Raw genomic sequence first — 20724 nt, forward strand, 5'->3', positions numbered from 1 at the left:
CTCCCAAGTCACTTCACCCCATTCCAAAGAGCATTGAGCCTTTCCTATAAAAATTATTTTCTGGCAGTGGAAGCATTAATCTTTCCCACGTGAAATTGGCTTGGATCTAGGCCCCATGTGGCTTTCAGAGTCCTACAGCCAGCTCAGGTGAAGCCTCCACTTGGCATTTTTCCAGGAGCTCAGGGGACCCTTCCCCATCCCCTCTAAACCCCCACATGGCTTCATTTGGCTCCTAAAGATGTGTCCTGGTTTGGGATGCTTGCTCAAATCACATCATATGGAAATAGTATGAAAACATGGATTTTTGGGCACCTGGGTGGTTCTGCAGTTGTGTGTCTGCCTTCGGCTCCGGGCGTGATCCTGTGGTCCTGGGATAGAGCCCCCTGTCAGGCTCCCCGCAGGGAGCCTGCTTCTCCCTTTGCCTGTCTCTGCCTCTCTCTGTGTCTCTCATGGATAAATAAAAAAATCTTTAAAAATATATGGATTTTCTGTTTATCAAGGAAGAGCTCATAGCAACATCTTTCAAATGTGTGTGCACTGAGTCATGCAAACTATACGTACTGTTGATAAATTAGGGGGAAAGATTGTTTACTTAGCATTTTACATTAAGCTAAACCATAAACCATGTCACTAAAACAATTCTCCAAATTCCTCTAAAGTTGTTGTCATTGTTGTATTTGGATTACATGCCATTGTTGTCATTTGGGATTAATAGTGATTATGTATTTTTTCTCATAAGAATTCATAAACCAAGAGAAAACAAATAGCAAATCTAGAAATTGTGGGGCTCCTGGGTGGCTCAATCAGTTAAGTGCCTTCAGCTTGGCTCGTGATCCCAGGGTCCTGGGATCGAGCCCTACATCAGGCTCCCTGCTCAGCGGGGATTGTGCTTCTCCCTCTGCCTCTGCTCCTCCCCCAGCTCCAGCTCTCTCTTTTGATCTCTCCTTCTCTCTCAAAAATAAATGAAAATCTTTTTTAAAAATCTAGAAATTGTTACCTCTTTTTTTTTTTTTTTTGGTCTTGTCATTTTGCTTATTTAAATAGGTTTTGATGTCTACTTTAAGACCAGATCCAAATGGTAGAAATGGTAGAAAGCATAGTAGAGGCTCAGTTGTTGATTAATGAATTTGGGCTCAGTAGACAGCCTAGAATATCTGGGGGCAAAACACTGGTTCGTTTTTTTCTAAATGACTCAGGTAGATGCCAGATCACCTTTGGTCTTTGGATCTGACCTGTTTCTTTTAATAATTAACAGCCAAAAACTCATTAGCAGACAATATTCTGCTCTGCAGTTAAAATACCACATTAGAAGATGACTTTGTCAGGTAGAAAGGACCCTAAATGAGCCAGTAGACTTTTGTTCCAGCCCAAGCTCTGTCATTTACTTAGGCAAAAGCCTTGTCAATCACCTTGTGCCTTTTCTCTAAAACATGAAGATGTTGGGACCAGGTCCTTGCTTATTCTAGGTGTGGACCAACAGCATAAGCATCACTTGGGATGCTGTTAGGATGCACAATATAGGGCCCCAACCCAGACCTGCTGTATTAGAATCTGCGTTTTAACAAGTGGAAGTGATTTGTAGTTGCATCAGTGTTTGAGAAGCACTGGACAAAATAGTTCTACCTCACTACATTCTGATTTAATTAGGTCCAAAAAAGATTTGGTATTTTTTAAATGCTCCCCAGGTGATTTTTTTTTTAAGATTTTATTTATTTATTCATGAGAGAGGCAGAGAGAGAGAGAGAGAGAGAGAGAAAGGCAGAGACACAGGCAGAGGGAGAAGCAGGCTCCATGCAAGGAGCCCGACGCAGGACTCGATCCTGGATCCTGGGATCAGGCCCTGAGCCAAAGGCAGGCGTTCAACTGCTGAGCCACCTAGGCGTCCCACCCAGGCAATTCTAATATGCATCAAGGTTGAAAACCTCAGGACTGGTAGATTTCTATGCTTTCTTCCAGATTTGAGAGCCCATATGTCCTATCTTAATTTCTAGTTAATTAATACTACTTTGTTCACTGTAAAATGGGTCAAAGGAATAGAAGAGTAACTTTAAAAAATCAGTTTCTAGGGCAGCCCCAGTGGCGCAGCAGCTTGGTGTTGCCTTCAGCCCAGGGTGTGATCCTGGGGACCTGGGATCGAGTCCCATGTTGGGCTCCCTGGATGGAGCCTGCTTCTCCCTCTGCCTGTGTCTCTGCCTCTCTCTCTATCTCCCTGTGTCTCTCATGAATGAATAAATAAAATCTTAAAAAAAAAAACAACAACAAAAATCAGTTTTTACCATATGTGTATGATTCACAGAACAGAACTTTAGATTGGTACCCCCCCCATGGGATTTCCTAATTAATAGCATTTAATAAATATTTTGTAATTTTTTGAAAATGAATGACAGTTATTTTATGACAAATATTGTGTTTCAGGCCCAGTTTTCGCCGCACAAACTGGTTTGAGCCTGTAGGATCTGAGTATAAACAGGTTATGCAAAAAGTAGGGGTTATTGACCTGTCACCCTTTGGCAAGTTTAACATCAAAGGCCAAGACTCTGTTAGATTGTTGGACCATCTCTTTGCAAATGTCATTCCAAAGGTAAATAACCTTATATGGGTACAAGGTTCAGGATTTTGGCCTGCTTAATTCTTTGTCCTCTTATTTTTTTTTTCAATTAGCATAATTAGCATGTTCCTTTAGTCCGCCTAATGATTCCTGTATGAATGCTGGAACTCCTCACCTGACCATGAATATTCTAACTAATTTTCTAATTTAAATTTTTGTTGAACAAATTATCATCCAAGGACCTTATGACTTTGCTAAATTGTGTCAATAGGGAACTGCAAAATTCACTGAAGTGTACTTTTTATGACGAATAGTTATAATGATCATTTAAACCAAGAACTTCAAAATTAATTTTGGGTTTAGGTTTAAAAATAGTTCACACAATTGATACAAATGATAAGATTCATTTTTTCATTGTTGACATGTTCTGTTAAAAGAATATGTAACATTTTTATTTCATCCTGAGGTAATTTTAAATTGTTTTGCATAGGTGGGTTTTACAAATATAAGTCACATGTTGACGCCGAAAGGTCGAGTGTATGCTGAGTTGACTGTTTCTCACCAAACTCCTGGGGAGTTCTTACTAATAACTGGTTCTGGATCAGAACTTCATGATCTTAGGTAAGTGCACACCTAATAAGAAAATTTTATATTGATTATGTATTGACTCAATCTTACAGTGAAATTTTCTTTTACCAAGAGTTGAATTTACAACTTTAATTCTTAAACCTTTTCGTTTCAAATAAACTTCATATCTTTTATAGGAAATTATTTGAAGTGGGGACCCTGTCCCCACTTCCTCAAAAGGTAGTCCATCCATAGGGTTTATTGGTTCTAATAATATTAATTCCCAATTATTAGATAACACCAATGTGTCAGAACTCTTTTTAGACATTATCTTAATTAATTCTAATAGATATATCTGCAAGGTCTATAATCCCACTTTCATATGAGAAAACTGAAGATTGAGTTAGAGTAACTTGCTTAAGCCAGTCCTTTTTATTCTGATGCCCATGTTCAGTCCATTTGAGTAAGCTGCCTACCTGGGGTTATCATCTTCCTTTTTGATGCTTTGTGCTCTCTGGCACACCGCAAGATTTAAATCGTTGACTTGCCAAGACAATCCTTCACGTGAATCTTTGGTCTATGATTTAGTCTACTATAAAATCTGTAGTCTTCAGCATTCCAAAAACATTTGGAATGCTATTGTTTAATAAATGTTGTACTCTGAAATTCTCACTATGGTTGTAAAATGATGCGAATTATATCCTCCAACCCAAGATGTATCTTAGTAGCTTAGCTTTGGTAAATCCAGATGATCATTTTATGTAGCTCCAGGGACTGCTCAGTAAATGATAAACAAACCCTAAAACTGGGTTCCAATAACTCATCAAGCCTTAGGAATTGAAACTAGTCTTTAGAGTTTTTATCGTTTCCTTGTGATTGTCAAAGCAATTAAGTGTCTGGTGGCAGGCACATTATTAACCTGTAGCAGCACAAATGTGCCTTCCGTGTATAGGTATTAGAGAAAATTTGAGTTTAAATTAATTTTTGAAGATTGAATCATTAGTTTAAATGCAATAGGGCTGTCACTGTTGGAAAGAATTATGTGGCAGAGCCTATTTAAATTGAAGGATCCTTCTGTACTATGAAAAATTATCCCCAAATTTATAAGTGAGTGGTTTAAAGAGAATCACTTAACATCTCTGGGACTCAGTTTCCTCAACTTAAAAAATTAGGTTATTATATGAGATGACACTCTTGGGGCTTCCTGGTAATTCTAGACACAGAGCATGTCTTCCGAGAATTAATATGTTACCACCATGCATTATTCAAGCAAGATTTAACACAATGTTTATGACTCAAATGCAGATGGATTGAAGAAGAGGCAGTCAACGGTGGATATGATGTTGAAATTAAAAACATAACCGATGAGCTTGGAGTCCTTGGTATTGCAGGGCCCCATGCAAGGAAGGTTCTGCAGAAACTGACTGCTGAAGATCTTAGTGATGATGTTTTCAAGTTTCTTCAAACCAAGTCTCTAAAGGTTTCAGACATTCCTGTCACTGCTATTAGGATATCTTATACTGGTAAGAACTGGAAAACAATTTTCTAAAATTTAAGAGAAAGTCTCTAAAATTTAAAAGAAGCTAGCACAAATGAACATGTGCACGTGCATATATGCCTGTGCACACACACACTCACAGGTGCATGCACACATACACACATGTGTGCGCACACAAATAGTCTTGTCAGGATAACTTTAGAGGAAGATTTCCTCCTGTCCAACTCTTACAATAATTCTGGCTCTTCCCTCCTAGTCTGGGAGGGTCATTTCCCAGATTTCCAGTTGTTGTTCTAATCCCATAGCTGCTTACTAGTTGGAAGGGTGGATTCAAAAGTTGGAAGAGGCCAGCTGTAGAATAGTTGGAAGGCTTGACAGCCTATTCAGGCCAGCCTGACTCTACCTAGCAACATTCAAGATGGTCTCTCATGGAATCTCTCATAATAATCTCTTAAATGTATCAGGCCCTTCTCTTAAAGCATTACCACTAAGGCTCTTTTAGGGAAGTCTTCATATAGCATCTAACCTTGTGCATAGAAGGTATTTGAAATAGAGATGAATGAATGCTTCTCAGTCCGCCTTGGTGCCGTGAGCTCACTTCCAACTTCCCTCTAGCCCTCCTTGTTCTTTCATAGAAAGAGTACTCGTTGCTCAGGCATCCCTTCAGGTACATGTGACTCAGGTTCTGGCAGTGTCCTGGAGAAACAGATCACCGTCAGCCCTCAACAAGGGAACGAGGAGAACGTACATAGAGTATGAAGGCTAAAGTTCCTCCCTGGGCTTCCGCTGTACACCTCCCTGTCCTTTCACCTGACCTTGGCAAAATGGTGACTAGAATAAAACATAAGCGGAATAAGTAATAAACCAACTATTTGAGTTAGGTTTCATTTCCTTTGGTTTTTGCCCACAGCTCTAATGGTGAATAAAAGTGGGGAAGAAGAGTATTAGAGATAAATGCTGTCCCACACTGAAGACCATTTGAATAATTGTCAGTTGCTTATATTTTTAAGCCTTGTGATTTGAGGGTAATGAGTGGGAATTGAGGTTTCTTTCTTTCTTCTTTTTTTAAAATAAAGATTTATTTGTTTATTCGAGACAGAGCATGGCCGGCGGGGGCGGGGGGGGGGTGCTAAGGGAGAGGGAGAGAATCCACAAGCAGACTCCCTGATGAGCACAGAGCCTGACATGGGGCTCCGTTCCAGGACCCTGAGATCAAGACCTGAGCTGAAGCTAAGAGGCCGCTTAACTGACTAAGCCACCCAGGTCTCTAAAAACCCTGACGGTGATTAACTATGCCATGCTGATGACTCGCTTAGCATCATGAAGCTGAGGTCAAGAGTGCAGGTTAATTCCTGTATTAACATCTTTCTGCGTGGTGAGAGGAGGGATCCTAGATACCACCCTGTGGGAGACAGGATGGGGCACGACCGACGGCACGTGGGATACAGCAGTGTCTTTGGAGTAGCAGGAGTTTGTTGCAACTTTTTTGTGAACTCATCTTTTAAAACTCGGCCGTGGGATCCCTGGGTGGTGCAGCAGTTTAGCGCCTGCTTTGGCCCAGGGCGGGATCCTGGAGACCCGGGATCCGATCCCACGTCGGGCTCCCAGTGCATGGGGCCTGCTTTTCCCTCTGCCTGTGTCTCTGCCTCTCTCTCTCTCTCTGTGTGACTATCATAAGTAAATAAAAATTAAAAAAAAAAAGATTTAAAACTCAGCCGTGTCCCTGTTTTGTAAGTGGACTCTCTCCATTCCTTTTTTTTTTTTTTTTTAATAGTCACACAGAGAGAGAGAGAGGCAGAGGGAGAAGCAGGCCCCATGCACCAGGAGCCCGACGTGGGATCCGATCCCGGGTCTCCAGGATTGCGCCCTGGGCCAAAGGCAGGTGCTAAACCGCTGCACCACCCAGGGATCCCCTCTCTTCGTTTCTTTAGGTGTCTTAGCTAATGCCCATTAGGCCTGGTAATCACTGGTCTTACCTAGTGTGGTCCTTGTGGGTTTGTTGCAGGTGAGCTGGGCTGGGAGCTGTACCATAGACGAGAAGATTCTGCGGCCCTTTATGACATTGTCATGGACGCAGGCCAGGAGGAGGGAATCGACAACTTCGGGACCTACGCCTTGAACGCCCTAAGACTGGAGAAGGCTTTCAGAGCCTGGGGGTCAGAGGTTTGAAACGCCAGCATCTTCACCCAAATTTTCTGTATTGTATCTGAGTTTTGCATAAGGGCTCGTTCTAAGCACGTTAACACCGGCTCTGGCTGTCAGAGAAATTCCGAGTTGGGAGATGACTCTTTCGTTAGGGGAAGATGTTTCCCCGCTTCATTCATTTCCCAGTTGAAAGTCGGGGAAACTACGACCCCGTTCACCCTGCTGGGCTCCCTCCCCCCCCCGGGACCCAGGGCCCCCGCGCAGCATCTCCGCAGGGGGGGCGGGGGGGCCCCCAAGTTGGCGGCTGTCCCTCAGGTTCTTCCCGCCTGTGCCGCCCAGCCCGCTTCCTTCTTGCACCTTTCGGGGGAAATCACAACCGAGCGGGTGTGGCTGAGGCCCGGAGCCCTGCGCCCAGGAACCCACCGCCGCGCGGGGACGGCGGGCACCGGGTGGGGCGGCCTCCTGGAGCCGCTGGGCCGCCTGGGCTCTGGGGCGGCGGCAGGCCTGGAGGGGCGCTCAGCCCCCCGGGGAGGGGGTGAGGGGTGGGGGGGGGCCGGCGGGGCCCGCAGGCCCGGGCCTGAGCTGCAGAGCTGGCCCCGGCCCCCCCACCCCGCCCAGCACCCCAGCACCCCTCGCCCCCCGCAGCCCTCCCGCGTCCCCCCCCCCCGCCCAGCACCCCTCGCCCCCCGCAGCCCTCCCGCGTCCCCCCCCGCCCAGCACCCCTCGCCCCCCGCAGCCCTCCCGCGTCCCCCGCCCAGCACCCCCAGCACCCCGCGTCCCCCCCACCCAGCACCCCCCGCCCAGCACCCCCAGCACCCCTGGCCCCACGCAGCCCTCCCGCGTCCCCCCCGCCCAGCACCCCCCGCCCAGCACCCCCAGCACCCCTCGCCCCACGCAGCCCTCCCGCGTCCCCCCCGCCCAGCACCCCCCGCCCAGCACCCCCAGCACCCCTCGCCCCACGCAGCCCTCCCGCGTCCCCCCCGCCCAGCACCCCCCGCCCAGCACCCCAGCACCCCTCGCCCCCCGCAGCGCTCCCGCGTCCCCCCGCCCCCGGCCCAGCACCCCCCGCCCAGCACCCTCCGCCTCCCGCAGCCCTCCCGCGTCGCCCCCGCCCAGCACCCCCAGCACCCCTCGCCCCCGCAGCACCCCCCGCCCCCCCGCAGCGCTCCCGTGTCGCCCCCGCCAGCACCCCCGCCCAGCACCCCAGCACCCCTCGCCCCCGCAGCACCCCCCGCCCCCCCGCAGCGCTCCCGTGTCGCCCCCGCCAGCATCCCCGCCCAGCACCCCAGCACCCCCAGCACCCCCTCGCCTCCCGCAGCACCCCCCGCCCCTCGCAGCCCTCCCGCGTTACCCGCCCCCGCCCCCGGCCCAGCTCCCCCAGCACCCCCGCACCCCCAGCTTCCCCGCTTTCCCGGCGGCGCCCGCGCGCCCTCTAGCGGTCGCTAGCAGTCTCGGTGCTTTCATTTCTTGCCTGGAGAAGATTCTGAAATTTTGAGCAGATAAAAGAAAAGTTTAGAGTTGCTCAAATTGATCAAATTTGACATCCTATGAAACAAGTTTATATTACTCATCTCGTTTATATGAGTGCTATGTTGTCGTCTTAAAAAGTTTGGCTACCTTTCATGGACTTGAGACTGTTCTCTTGGTACAAAAGGAAACAATGACAAAACAAACAAAACCCAGTGACTTGGGTCCCAAAGAGTGGCTTTAGCTTCCACTTAAAGTGTATTGTAATTACTCGACCACATATGACAAGGCTGAGAGTCAGTCTCGTTCCTGAACTCTACTGAAGCCACTTTGCTACCACCTGCTTTCTCTTCCACCTGTCCTGATTCCTGGCTAATTGTAAAATAAGTAAATTACCTAATAACTTTTCAAAATCTAGCTATGTAAAACGATTAAATAAAAGCATATTAAAGTCTTATTTCGGAGAGGAACAGCATGTTGTGGTGTCCTTCAGATAGTTTTGTCAGTAAAAGAGCCACAGGAACAAACTGAATTTTAGGGTCTAATATGCTACTCAAATGATAGATAATATTTGCTGACAGGCTACATTTCAATTTTAGATTAAAAAATTACTTTAAAGACCAGTTTATAAGTTTCCTTTCAGAATCTATGTTCAAAATCCAAAAGTGTTTCTCTTCCCTAAAAAAATAACATAGGGCCTCTCTCTCTCTCTCTCTCTATGTGCCTATCATAAATAAATAAAAAATTAAAAAAAAATAACATAGGAAGGTGATGTTACTGAAATGATTTTCACTCATCTAAGATTTAAAATGGATATTTTCGGGGGGCTCCTGGCTGGCTCAGTCAGTAGAACATGTGACTCTGGATCTCGTGGTTGTGAGTTCAAGCCCCACACTGGGTGTAGAGGTGATTGGAAAACAAAATCTTAAAAAAAAAAAATGTGTGCTTCCCTTTTAGATGAACTGTGATACAAACCCCTTGGAAGCTGGGCTGGATTATTTTATAAAGCTAAATAAGGTATGTTTACATTCCAAAGTGTACTTGCAGTGAATCTTAAAATTAGGGGCTATTTGAAAATTTCAAGCATGGACAGAGCCATGCTTGAAAATTTAACCAAGTGTGATTATAGGACAAATGAACATAAATACTAAGCATTGCTCAGGTGCTTTGTATTAAGCTTTTGTCAAAATTGGGTATCGGTTCAAAATATTGCAGTGTGCTTATAGATGTAAGATCGCAGAATCCAGCAACTTGAGGCTAAATGTAAATTTTGAGATAAAAATTACTAAGGGTAAGATGTCAGTAGACCTTGTAAATCCTGGTGATCTGTGGAGCCACACAGTAGCTAATCAAACATACAGCATTAATCGACTCTCCCTGCGTGCTCACAGTGTAGACAATCTCCCCTCAGCAGATCTATCCATCTGCTTATGAAGCCCTATTGTATGTTAGTGCAGCATTTCAAATGTGCTCCGCGTAAAATGGTTATTTGTTGAGAAGCCAGTACAAATATGATAACTGATAGTAACATTCCAGAAGGAATCCCTATATCAGCAGTTCTCAGAGTGTGGGCCTCACACAGATAAAGTCAGCATCGCCTGGGAGCTTGATAGAAATGCAGATTCTCAGATCCCACCCCAGACCTGCTAAGTCAGAATCTCTGGTGCTCAGGCCAAGAAACCTTTGTTATAAGAAGCTGCAGGGGATTCTGATGCACCGAAAGTTTGAGAAGCACCATCCTACATAATTATGGTGGAAAACCATATTTATCACAGCCCGGATCACCTATACACATCCTACAGCTATAAATGAAGTGATGTCATTGTTATGGACTGGATGATTGTATCTCTCCAAAATTCTTGTGTTGAAGCCCTAACCCCCATGTGTTGCTCTTTGGAGGTGGGGCCTCTGGGAGGTAATCAGGTGTAGGTGAGCTCATGAGGGTGGGATCTCCACGATGATGGAATTGGTATTTTTACAAGAACAGGAAGACACCAGGGCTCACTTTCTTTCTGGTTGTGAGGACATGGCAAGAAGGCAGCTGTCTGCAAGGCAGAAAGAGGACACTCACAGGTCAGCTGAGTTGCCGGCACCTTGATCTATGGCTTCCCAGGCTCCAGAACTGTGAAAAATAATTTCCTGTTGTTAAAGCCACCAAGTTTGTGAGATTTTGTTATAGCAGCCCGAGCTGACTCAGACACCCACCTACTAGTGTCTTAGTTACTGGAAAAGAACTTAATAGTGATGCAGTTAGTGGTAATATTGAAGGATAGGACAACAGCTGCGGCTGTGTAGGCTACTTGTTAGAATTCCAGAAATAAACTGCCCTGTTTAGGTGCTATTAAGCTAAAGGCCGTTTTCCCATTCTATGGAAACATGTGAATGCATGCATATGAATCAGGCTAAGGAAACTTTTTTTAATGCCCCTGCCTCAAGTTCCCAAATTCTAAGCTAAGATATTAACATAAACATGTATATTTATAGTATTAGATTTTAGGAAAAAGAACCTCCTTAAGGGTTTTAAAGGGAATATCTTTCTGTATGTTTTCCCTATGACTTTTATTTTTATGGTGTACCATCTGCCTCCAGACCAGAGAAAGCAGGTGCTTGGAATTTGGGCAGACCCTTGCAGCAGATTGCTCCTTCTGATAACAGAAGTCTTGGTTTAGCTGTTTAAAATAAGGATTAAAAATGGCCTGACTCTTGAAAGCACTAAAGTTCTGTGGTTGGTCACCAATAGGTAAATAGATAACGGACTCTCTTGCTTCACAGTGTTTGGGTATTATGGTTTGGGGAGAAGGCATAGATAAATGAGCTCTTTGTGTTGAAATTGGGTTTTTGAAACTCTCTTTATGATCATAAGCAGGTGTGGATTGTGTATTTATTAGTTCCTTTAAATTATTTCAATAACCAAAGCCCAGCTCAGAACTAAGTCGTTTAACAGATGATTTTGATTTGTGGTAGGCTTTTTATTGATTTCTGAATTGTTGGTTCTCATTTTGGTGTCATGGAGTTAATTTCTAATGCTTTCTTTGGGTGAGGGTCCATGTAGCAGGAGCTGGGCCTGAGCTAGTTAGTGGATATCCTAGTGATGCTAGCCTATTTCCAGGACCGGTGACTAGTTTGAATCAACTTTGTCCAGATCCTGTATGTGGTTTCACAACAACCTCATCTCTGTTTTTTAGCAGTCTATAGTATGAAACAGGTTTCTGAAAACCTGATTAACATTACAAGCTAAACTGTGTAACTTCATAATTCACATTCTGTGCCTAAAAACAAAAATGGTACCAATCTGGCCTCATATTACATTTTAAAGAATAGATCATGCCACTTGAAATTGCTTTGGAAAGTTGATGGTCTATGAAAACTGAAGCAGCTAAGACAGAGGAATGTTTACATTCCATAAATGTAGCAATAAAAACAAAATTTAAGAAAAAAATCCTGGTGTTTTACAATTGTTTAAAGACCTTTTCTTTCTTTCCCTTTGAAGCAAACATGTAAAATTCCCTGCTTGGCCCTTAAACATTTACACAGCAATTGTATAAGCCATAACACGAAGGGAAATATTTTAGGACGCAGGTTGTGTGGGAGCAGGGAGGGCCCCGGGGATGGCTCAGTACCCCCTGAGGGTGAGGAAACCAGCACAGAGTGGTGAAGGGGCTCTGACCTCACTGGGGGGCTTTCTCACCCACCAGTTCCCCCAACAAGCTCCTTTCCCTTCACGGGCTAATGAGCCCTGAATAATTCCCCGGGAAGGTTTTTCTGGCAACAGGACCCCAAGATATGCATGGACAATATTTTATTTATTGATGCTTCCCACAGACATGGTTTTTGTTGTAACTGATTTTGTACTGGATGGTAGGATCAGAAGAGCTGCTTTTAGCCATACTAAGAAGGAAAATGAGCAGCTGAGGAGATGGGCCATCAGGCCTCTTAGGAGAGAACTGTGTTCTCACCAAAAACTCGTAGGAAAGTAAGGAAAAGAAAAGTGGAGTATTGAGAGATCATAGACGGCAAAGGAAGAGCAGTGCATGGTAGTTGCCTCGCTGACTTCCTAGAGTTGTTTGAGCCTCCGGCGTTGGCTTCTGTGGAAGACAGAGCTGTGCACGGGGTCATTCTCCTCCTGGGCAACAGTAAGTACAATTTATCAAACACCTGGCTAGGCCACAGGTCTCCCAGTTAAAGACATAACTCCTGATGGTCTCTGATCTCATGAGGCTTGAAACAAAACTGTAGGAAACCTCAATATTCTGAAAATACCAGTCGGCTCCGGGAGGGTCTTGAGCAGTACACAACAGTGCCATCTCGTGGAGAATGAGCCTGGAGCCTGGAAAGGAACCATTAACCAGAGCGCTGATACAGGCAAAAATAATTAAATACAGACTTTAAAATCTCAACTAAAATTCCTTTATCTGAAACAACTTATATCACTGTTATTAATGGTATTATAAATTACAAAAGAAGTTACTTTTGGGGAAAAATTAATGGTTGTGTGTGTGTGTTTAGGTAGAAACAAAGTGCACTAACGACAAGCAAAAGGAAAATGAGCTGCCTTAGGGTGGAATCATAAGTAGTAGTGGAGTTTTCCTCTTGGAAATACTGAATCTTTGTCCATTTGGAGAGAACTAAGATTCAGAGACTGAAGTACAAATGTAACCATATTTAAGCAGATAAGGAGAATTTTTTAAGGATACTCCCAATTTCTTTCTTTCCCTCTCTTACTGTATCATGGGCTTCTAGCCAATAGAAGCAGAATAAAGTGATAATAACTACAAGGTAGAAGACAATGTTTCTTTTTGAGAAATTATTTAAAGCATAACTGGTAAGCAAAACAGGCAAAGAATCATCAGGCTTACTAGGTTCTAAGTATTCGATACACGTTAGCATTATTAAAACATCAAAGTGGAAATAAATCCTTGTTCACAGACAAGTTAGGAAGGGATTTTCAAGATGTATAAGTACCCACCTCTGGGGAAATTTTAAGTATTATGGTAATAGGGATTGAGGCATAAAATTGTCAATGACTCTCAGTCTTGGCTGTACATTAGAATCATCTGGATCATATGTTTGAAAATATGTTAAAAAAATCTGAGGTTCATGCTGCAATGTGGAGCAGTTTAAAAAGAATGTCTGGAGGTAGGGATTCAGGCAACAGTGGTGTTGTGTTGTGTTTTTGATTCCCCAGATGATTCCAAAAAAGGTTGAGAGTGATTGTATTAGACCAATGCTCTTCAACTGAGTGTATTTAACTGTCATGGAGAACTTTTTAAAAATTATCATACCCCCCCCCCCGTGGTTCTCAGGTGTAGTTCATAGAGTAGCAGCATCCATGTTACCTAGGGATTGGTTAGAAATGCAAGTTCTTGAGTACCATCCCCAAATCAGAAACTCTGGCGATGGGGCCCAATAACAATAACCTGTTTTAACAAGCCCTCCAGGTGGTTCTGGTGCTCACTCCAGTTTTAGAACAGTGATCTACCCCAAACCAATTGGGTTAACTCTGGGGGTAGGGTCTGGGTTTCATGGTTTTATTTCTTTCAGCCTTCTGTCTGCTGTGGTCTTGTCAGTAAACAGGAGAATGGAAAGACAAGTGGATGGGTCAGAGGAAGGTGTTATAGAGTCAGTAGTGAATCAATTGGAAGTAAACCTGTGACCTACTGTGGCTAGGGTAGAGTTAATATACTCTGCCTCAGATACCTCTCTCTCACGTGTGCACTCTTTTTTTATTTTTATTAATGGGCAGTAAATGAATTTTTTTTAAAAAGTTGCCAAATTCTAGCTGTGTGGCCTTGGGAAAGCCATTTAATTTAATTTTACTCCTGAGGCTGCTGGTCTATAAAACAAGGGCTCCCTTATAGGTCTAAAATCCTATGAAGTACCACCCAGCAGAGTAGTTAAGGAAAGACCGTGGTACTGTTATCCATATGAGCCACATAACTGTGACATTTTAATTAAGCCATCCTTATTCTCTTACCCATTTCCATTGCTAATGATAAAGGAAAAACAAAAGGAAATAGAAAAAGGGGAAGTAAAATCTAGGCTGAGAGAGAATTGATCATTCCTGAAACATTTGTCAGAGTATATTAAGCCAACAGCCATTGTATTGGTGTCCTATACACATCCAACTTCTGATAGAAACAACACTCTGGGGCAGCCCGGGTGGCTCAGCGGTTTAGCGCCGCCTTCGGCCCAGGGCCTGATCCTGGAGACCTTGGATTGAGTCCCACGTCGGGCTCCCTGCATGGAGCCTGCTTCTCCCTCTGTCTGTGTCTCTGCCTCTCTCTCTCTCTCTCTCTCTCTCTCTCTCTCTGTATCTCTCATGAATAAATAAATAAAATCTTAAAAAAAAAAAAAAAGGAAACAACAGTCTTTCTACCCTAAAAACTTAAATGTGCTATTTAGCTGCCTGCTTTAAACTTTGCAAGTCTATGGAAATCATCATCTAATAACAGAAGTAATTCTTTAGATTGCTTTTAATATATTTTAATTATTTATTTTGACAGCTTAACTAAACGTTGCAGTAAATGGACATAGTGAAAGTGCACCATTTGCTGCGGTTTAATGCAGATAGACACTTGTGAAAGAAACCCTGACCACCAAGAGGATGGTGAACCCATCCCTCATGCCCAGAAGTTGGTTCAAGTCTCTTTGCAGTCCCTACCTCCCAACACCTTACAGCCCACTTACTCCCCCAGGAACTTTTTGTCACGATACTCCATTTTGCATTTTCTAGAGTCTTCTATAAATGGAATCATACAATATATACTTCAGTTTTGGTCTTCATTCTTTCACTCAGCACAATTAGTTTGAGAGTCATCTATGGTATTATATGTATCAATAATTCATTCCTTTTAATACTAAGTGGGATCCCATTGTGTGTATATAGCACAATTTGTTTATGTACTCAATGAACTTTGGGGTTGTTTCTAGCTTCGACTTTTCTCTTGGGTAAGTATCCAGGAGTGGAGTGGCAGAGTTATGTCAACTTTTTAAGGAACTGTTTCACAGAGTGGTGTACCATTTTATATTTTATCTTACCACCAGCAGTCCATGAGAGTTTGAGTTCCTCTACCACATCCTTACCAAATACTGGTCATTTTAGTCTTTTTAACTTTAGTTACTCGATAAGTAGTGGTGTCCCTTGGTTTTGATTTCCTTAATGGTGCCTGGCCACCATTCCTGTTTCTTCATTTGTTGAGTGGTCAACTCTCTTACTCATTTTTTTAAAGATTTTATTTATTTATTCATGAGATACAGAGAGAGATACAGACAGACAGACAGACACAGGCAGAGGGAGAAGCAGGCTCCATGCAGGGAGCCCGACATGGGACTTGATCCTGGGTCTCCAGGATCAGGCCCTGGGCAGAAGGCGGCGCCAAACCGCTGAGCCACCCAGGCTGCCCTCTCTTACTCATTTCTAATAGAGTTGTTTTTGTTTTTCAAAGTTCTAATGTATCCTAGGTGCAAGTCCTTTATTAGATATATACTTTGCAAATATTTTTTCCCAGTCTGTCTTTTCATCTAATAATGTCTTTCCAAGAGCAGAAGTTTTAATTTTTCAATTTTTAAAGTTATAAACTTGTTCTTATGGATTATGCTTTTGGTGTTGTATTAAGAAATCTTTGCCTAATCCAGTCATAAAGATTTTTTGCTGTTTTCTCCTAGAGTTCTTACCAACTTTTTACATATAGGTCTATTTATTTTCAGTTAATTTTTATATCTAGAACTAGATAGGAATTGAAGTCATTTTTTAGCATATAGACATGCAGTCTCCAGTACCATTTGCTGAAAAGACTGCACATTCTGAACTACATCGCCTATGTAACTTTGTCAAAAATAAGTTGTCCATATGCATTGAGGTCTATTTCTGGACTCTTTTATTGGACTCTATTGAATTTTATACCATATTGTATTGATTACTGTAGTTTGAATCAGGTTGTGGTAGCTTTGCAAATATGTTCTTCTTTTTAGGTTGTTTTAGTTATCTGAGGTCCTTTGATCATGAATTTTAGAATCAGCTTGTTAATTTATGCAAAAAAAACCTGCTGGAATTTAGACTGGAATTGCATCTATACGTCAATTAAGGTCTTCCAACTGAGGAACAAGATATAGCTCTCCACTTACTTTGGTGGTTTTTAATTTTTTTTTAAAGATTTTATTTATTCATGAGAGAGAGAGGCAGAGACCTAAGCAGAGGGAGAAGCAGGGAGGCCAATGTGGGACTCGAGCCTAAGACTCCAGAATCACACCCTGAGCTGAAGGCAGATGCTCAACCACTGAGCCACCCAGGTGTCCTGGTGGTTTTTAATTTCAAGGAGATTTTGTAGTTTTCAGATTTTGCATATCTTCTTCTAGGCTTATCCTTAAGTATTTCATATTAATAACTTTTTACATAGTATTTTTAATTTTCAATTTACTAGTGTAAAGAAAACAGTTGGCTTTTTATTTATTTATTTATTTTTAACAGTTGGCTTTTGTATATTGATCTTGTACTTTGAAACTTCACTAAACTCTGTAGTAGTTCTAGTACTTTTTTGTATTTTTTTGTAGATTGCACTAAATTTTCTACATGGACAGTCATACTGTGCACAAAAAGTTATTCTTTGTCTTTCCTAACTTAGATGCCTTTTTTTTCCTGCATTTAGTACCTCCACTGGTTGAACATTGAACAATTAAATAGAATTGTTACTTGTTCCTGATCTTAGGTGGAAAGATTTGAGTCTTTTATTATTAAATATGATGTTAACTATAGTTTGTTCATAGATGTTCTTTATCAGATTGAGGCATCCCTTTCTATTCCTCATGCTAAGTTTATTTATTTATTTATTTATTTATTTATTTATTTATTTATTTATTTATTTATGAGAGAGAGAGAGAGAGAGAGAGAGAGAGCGCGCGCGCGCGCCAGCGCGTGAGTGCGCACACACTTGACCAGGAGGGAGGGGCAGAGGGAGAGGGAGAGGCCACGGAGCAGGAGCCCTGATTGGGGCCTCAATCTCAGGACCCTGGGATCGTGACCTAAGCTGAAGGCAGACTCTTAATTGACTGAGCCACCCAGATGCCCCCAAAAGTTTTGTTTTTAATTGGGATATTAGATTTTGGCAAACGCTTTTCCTACATCTGCAGAGACCATCGTATGGTTTTTATTTTTTTACTTTGTCAAATGATAAATTACATTTAATACTCAAATGTTAACCCAACTTTCATTTTAAGGGCAGAATCCATTTAGTAATGATGTGCTATCTTTTTCTATATTGTTGGACTTTATTTGATAATTTTTTAAGTAGGTGCCACACCTAGCACAGAGCCCAACATGGGGTTTGACGCCTGTTCCTGAGATCAAGACCTGAGCTGAGATCAAGAGTCAGACACTTGCCTGACTGAGCCACCCAGGCATGCACCATATTTGATAAATTTTAGAAGAAATTTTGCAGCTACATCATCCTTTTGGATGTGTCACAGCTTGCAATTATTTTTTTCATTTTCTTCTGAAAGGAATGGAAGCTTCTCGAGTACAAGTTTGGCAGTGTACAATAGATGTTTACTTTTTTATCCCTAACACCCAGCTCAGGCTGGCATGTAACAGATGCCCAGCAAATACTTTGCTGTTGAACATAGTATCAAGAGCTGATGTTGAGAAGTACTGACACTTCACCATGTGTCTGGTCTGCCAGGCTAGGGAGTCTGGAGTGTGTCCTCGGGGCACTGGGGAGCCACTGAAGAATTTTGAGAAAGGAGTGACACTCAGATGATTGAAAACAAATTGAAAGGAAATTAGCCTGCTGACTGGGAGAGCACTTTCCCAATTACTGAAGAAATCCAGTGGAGAGATGAGGGCTTCAACTGAGGCAGTGGCCAAATAGGATGGAGAATAAAGAGGTGTGAGTGATAGGAAGAAGGTAGGATGGAGACCACATGAGGGAGTGTCTGTGAAGGGAATGACGAGGAGGATCCAGGATCCTGATAATGAACAGGGAAACACAAAGGGTGTAATTGGCAGATTGGAAGGAGTTGTGGTGTTGAGGGGCTGTGGGGCAGACAAGTGACAGCTGAGTACATGGGTTTGAGGACCTCTGCTCCGAAAGCATGGATTTAGGTTAGGTCATTCGTATGTGGTAGTAATTAAAGCCAGGGGTGTGTTGGGAACCCCACTCCTCGACCACCCTGTACTTAGATCTACTGTGGTCCTTGGCACATTCCATAATACTGGCTGCCTCAGCTATAGCCTGTGAGCTCTTTGAGGACAGGTGGAGAATTCTTAGGGCTAGCACTGTGTCTGTTAACTAGTAGGATCTCAGTAAGTATTTGCTGAAGAATGTGAGTTATGGCTCTGCCACTTGTTCTAGAAGTAAACAAGGTGCTTAACTATCAACACTTCAGTTTTCTCATCTGTAAAAAGAAAATACCCACCTCCTAAGTTTTTTAGATGAGATAGAGAACATCTGGTACCTCATCAGTACAAGTTAGTCTCTTCCATCTTACTGAATTGAATTGAATCTAAAAGTACCTAGGGAAAAACAGCTATAGAAAAAAAACCCTTTGAGATTTTTGAAGACCCCAGAAAGATAGATCCTGGGTCCCTGCTGAACTGATGAAGCCTTCTTTTTTCTTTCTTTCTTTCTTTCTTTCTTTCTTTCTTTCTTTCTTTCTTTCTTTCTTTCTTTCTTTCTTGATTTGAGAGACAGCATGAGTGGTTGGGGCAGAGGGTGAGGAAGAGGGAATCCCAAGACAACTTCACGTTGAGCATGGAGTGTGATGTGGGGCTAGATCTCATGACTTATGAGATCCTGGCCTAGGCGGAAACCAAGAGTCAGATGCTCAATCAACTAAGCCACCCAGGTACCCCGTGAAGCCTCATTTCTTTATGATTGTCCTGTTTCCTTTTATAATTATTGACTTTGCATTTAGGCTTGAGTTGCTATACTTGAGACACCAAATGGGCATTTGTTCCTCACTCTAGTCTAGAGGTGAAAACTATTATGAAAAGTGTATTGTAATTATTGGTAATGCAGTTAAACATTGAGTACATCTAAAGCCACAGGTCTGTTCCAGTCCATGGCTTTCCATTAGATTTTAGACTCAAAAACTGAAAAGTAAATATTCTCTTTAAAACTGAATCTAGTAAAAATCATAACATACATGTAATGGAGGCTATTTTAGTTTTGAAAAATCTGGTTTGGTTTGAATACTAACCTAATTCTTGGCCTGACTTTGAAATAGTATGTTAAATATTTTCTCCAGGTTTCTGTTTATCCCCGGGATTCTTCTAGTTAAGAGGGTCACTTTTCTAGTTATATTAAAGACTTCTTTGAGAAATAATACTTAACTGATGAGTAATTTTGGTTAGAAAATGCTAGATGAATTGTTTCTTTGACATTGCTGAGAGCAGAGATTGAAAACCTGGTAGGTAGGAATATTGGTTTCCAGCCAATAATAACAGAGTTGAGTTGCTACACTAATCATTTAATATTTTGCTAATAAAAAGATATTGAAGTTGTGGTCATTATAAACATGTGGAATGTTCTAAGCTCTGCATAGTGGAAAAGGAATGGAGAATTGAGAAGCCTGGGCTCAAGGTTTGGTGCTAAACTCACTTCATCACTCCAGGCAAGGCCCTGAAGTTTCCTGCCTGCTGAAAAGCTGTGATCCTAATGATGTGAAGATAAAATGAATGATGGTCTACTCTGTCTTGGTGGGGTGGTGGGTCACTTGATTCACTCCCTAGATAAGTGAACCTCTGTACGGCTTTATCAGTTTGAGTGTAAGACAAGCACAGACGTACCTGGTATTCATCAACTGACCAAAGAAAGTTAAGATTTACATAGACTGTAGGTTACTATTGGCCACATGCTTACAGAAGCATTCCTCTCCCTGTTTTTAAATGATGATCCCTGAGCCCCATTTAAAATAAATGTTTTGGGGTACTGGGTGGCTCAGCCGGTTAAGGGTCCAACTCTTGATTTCAGCTCAGGTCATGATGGCAGGGTTGTGAGATGGAGCCTTGCATGGGCTCTGTGCTCAGCGGGAGTCTGCTTGAGACTCTGTCTCCCTTCTTCCTCTGCCCTCCACTCCTGTGTGTGCTCTAAAATAAACCTTATCTAAAAATGAAAAATAAGAAACATTTGAGTAAAGTATTGGGGAACAAGTGGCAGAAGTCTGTCACCTGGATTTCCATCTCCACTCTGCCAATAGTGACAGGTGACTAGCTGGTTTCTCAACTCTCTCCACATCTGTCAGCACAGAAGCATGATTCTCCCATTGGGGCTTACCTCGTTTCTAAGGGGACCCAGGATGTTACAATGATTGTCTTGTTTATGCCTTTGGAGACTTCTGATATTTAGGTTAAAAGGATTTTGGATAATTAAATTAAACTGATGACTTCCTTGAATTTTCTGTTGGGTTTTGACTCCAAATAAATGGTATAGAAAATGTTCCGAACTAGGTTTTTACAAGTCACACCTGGCCTATGAAAACCCACTACTCTGTGCATATCAGAACC

At 42.7% G+C, this 20724-nt stretch overlaps 1 protein-coding gene across 5 annotated transcripts in view; it reads left to right on the forward strand.

The window, feature by feature from the left end:
• Positions 1-20724, forward strand: part of DMGDH (dimethylglycine dehydrogenase) — a 104340-nt gene that overhangs the window by 65700 nt on the left and 17916 nt on the right. For all 5 annotated transcript variants that reach the window (XM_025998046.2, XM_072736929.1, XM_072736928.1 and 2 more), the window contains exons 10-14: positions 2416-2581; positions 3039-3169; positions 4421-4638; positions 6619-6776; positions 9183-9242. In XM_025998046.2, coding sequence (XP_025853831.2) covers positions 2416-2581; positions 3039-3169; positions 4421-4638; positions 6619-6776; positions 9183-9242 — 733 coding nt within the window. The remainder of the gene's footprint in view (positions 1-2415; positions 2582-3038; positions 3170-4420; positions 4639-6618; positions 6777-9182; positions 9243-20724) is intronic.

The sequence above is a fragment of the Vulpes vulpes genome, chromosome 14, assembly GCF_048418805.1.
Source record: "Vulpes vulpes isolate BD-2025 chromosome 14, VulVul3, whole genome shotgun sequence".
NCBI classification, from domain to species: domain Eukaryota; kingdom Metazoa; phylum Chordata; class Mammalia; order Carnivora; family Canidae; genus Vulpes; species Vulpes vulpes.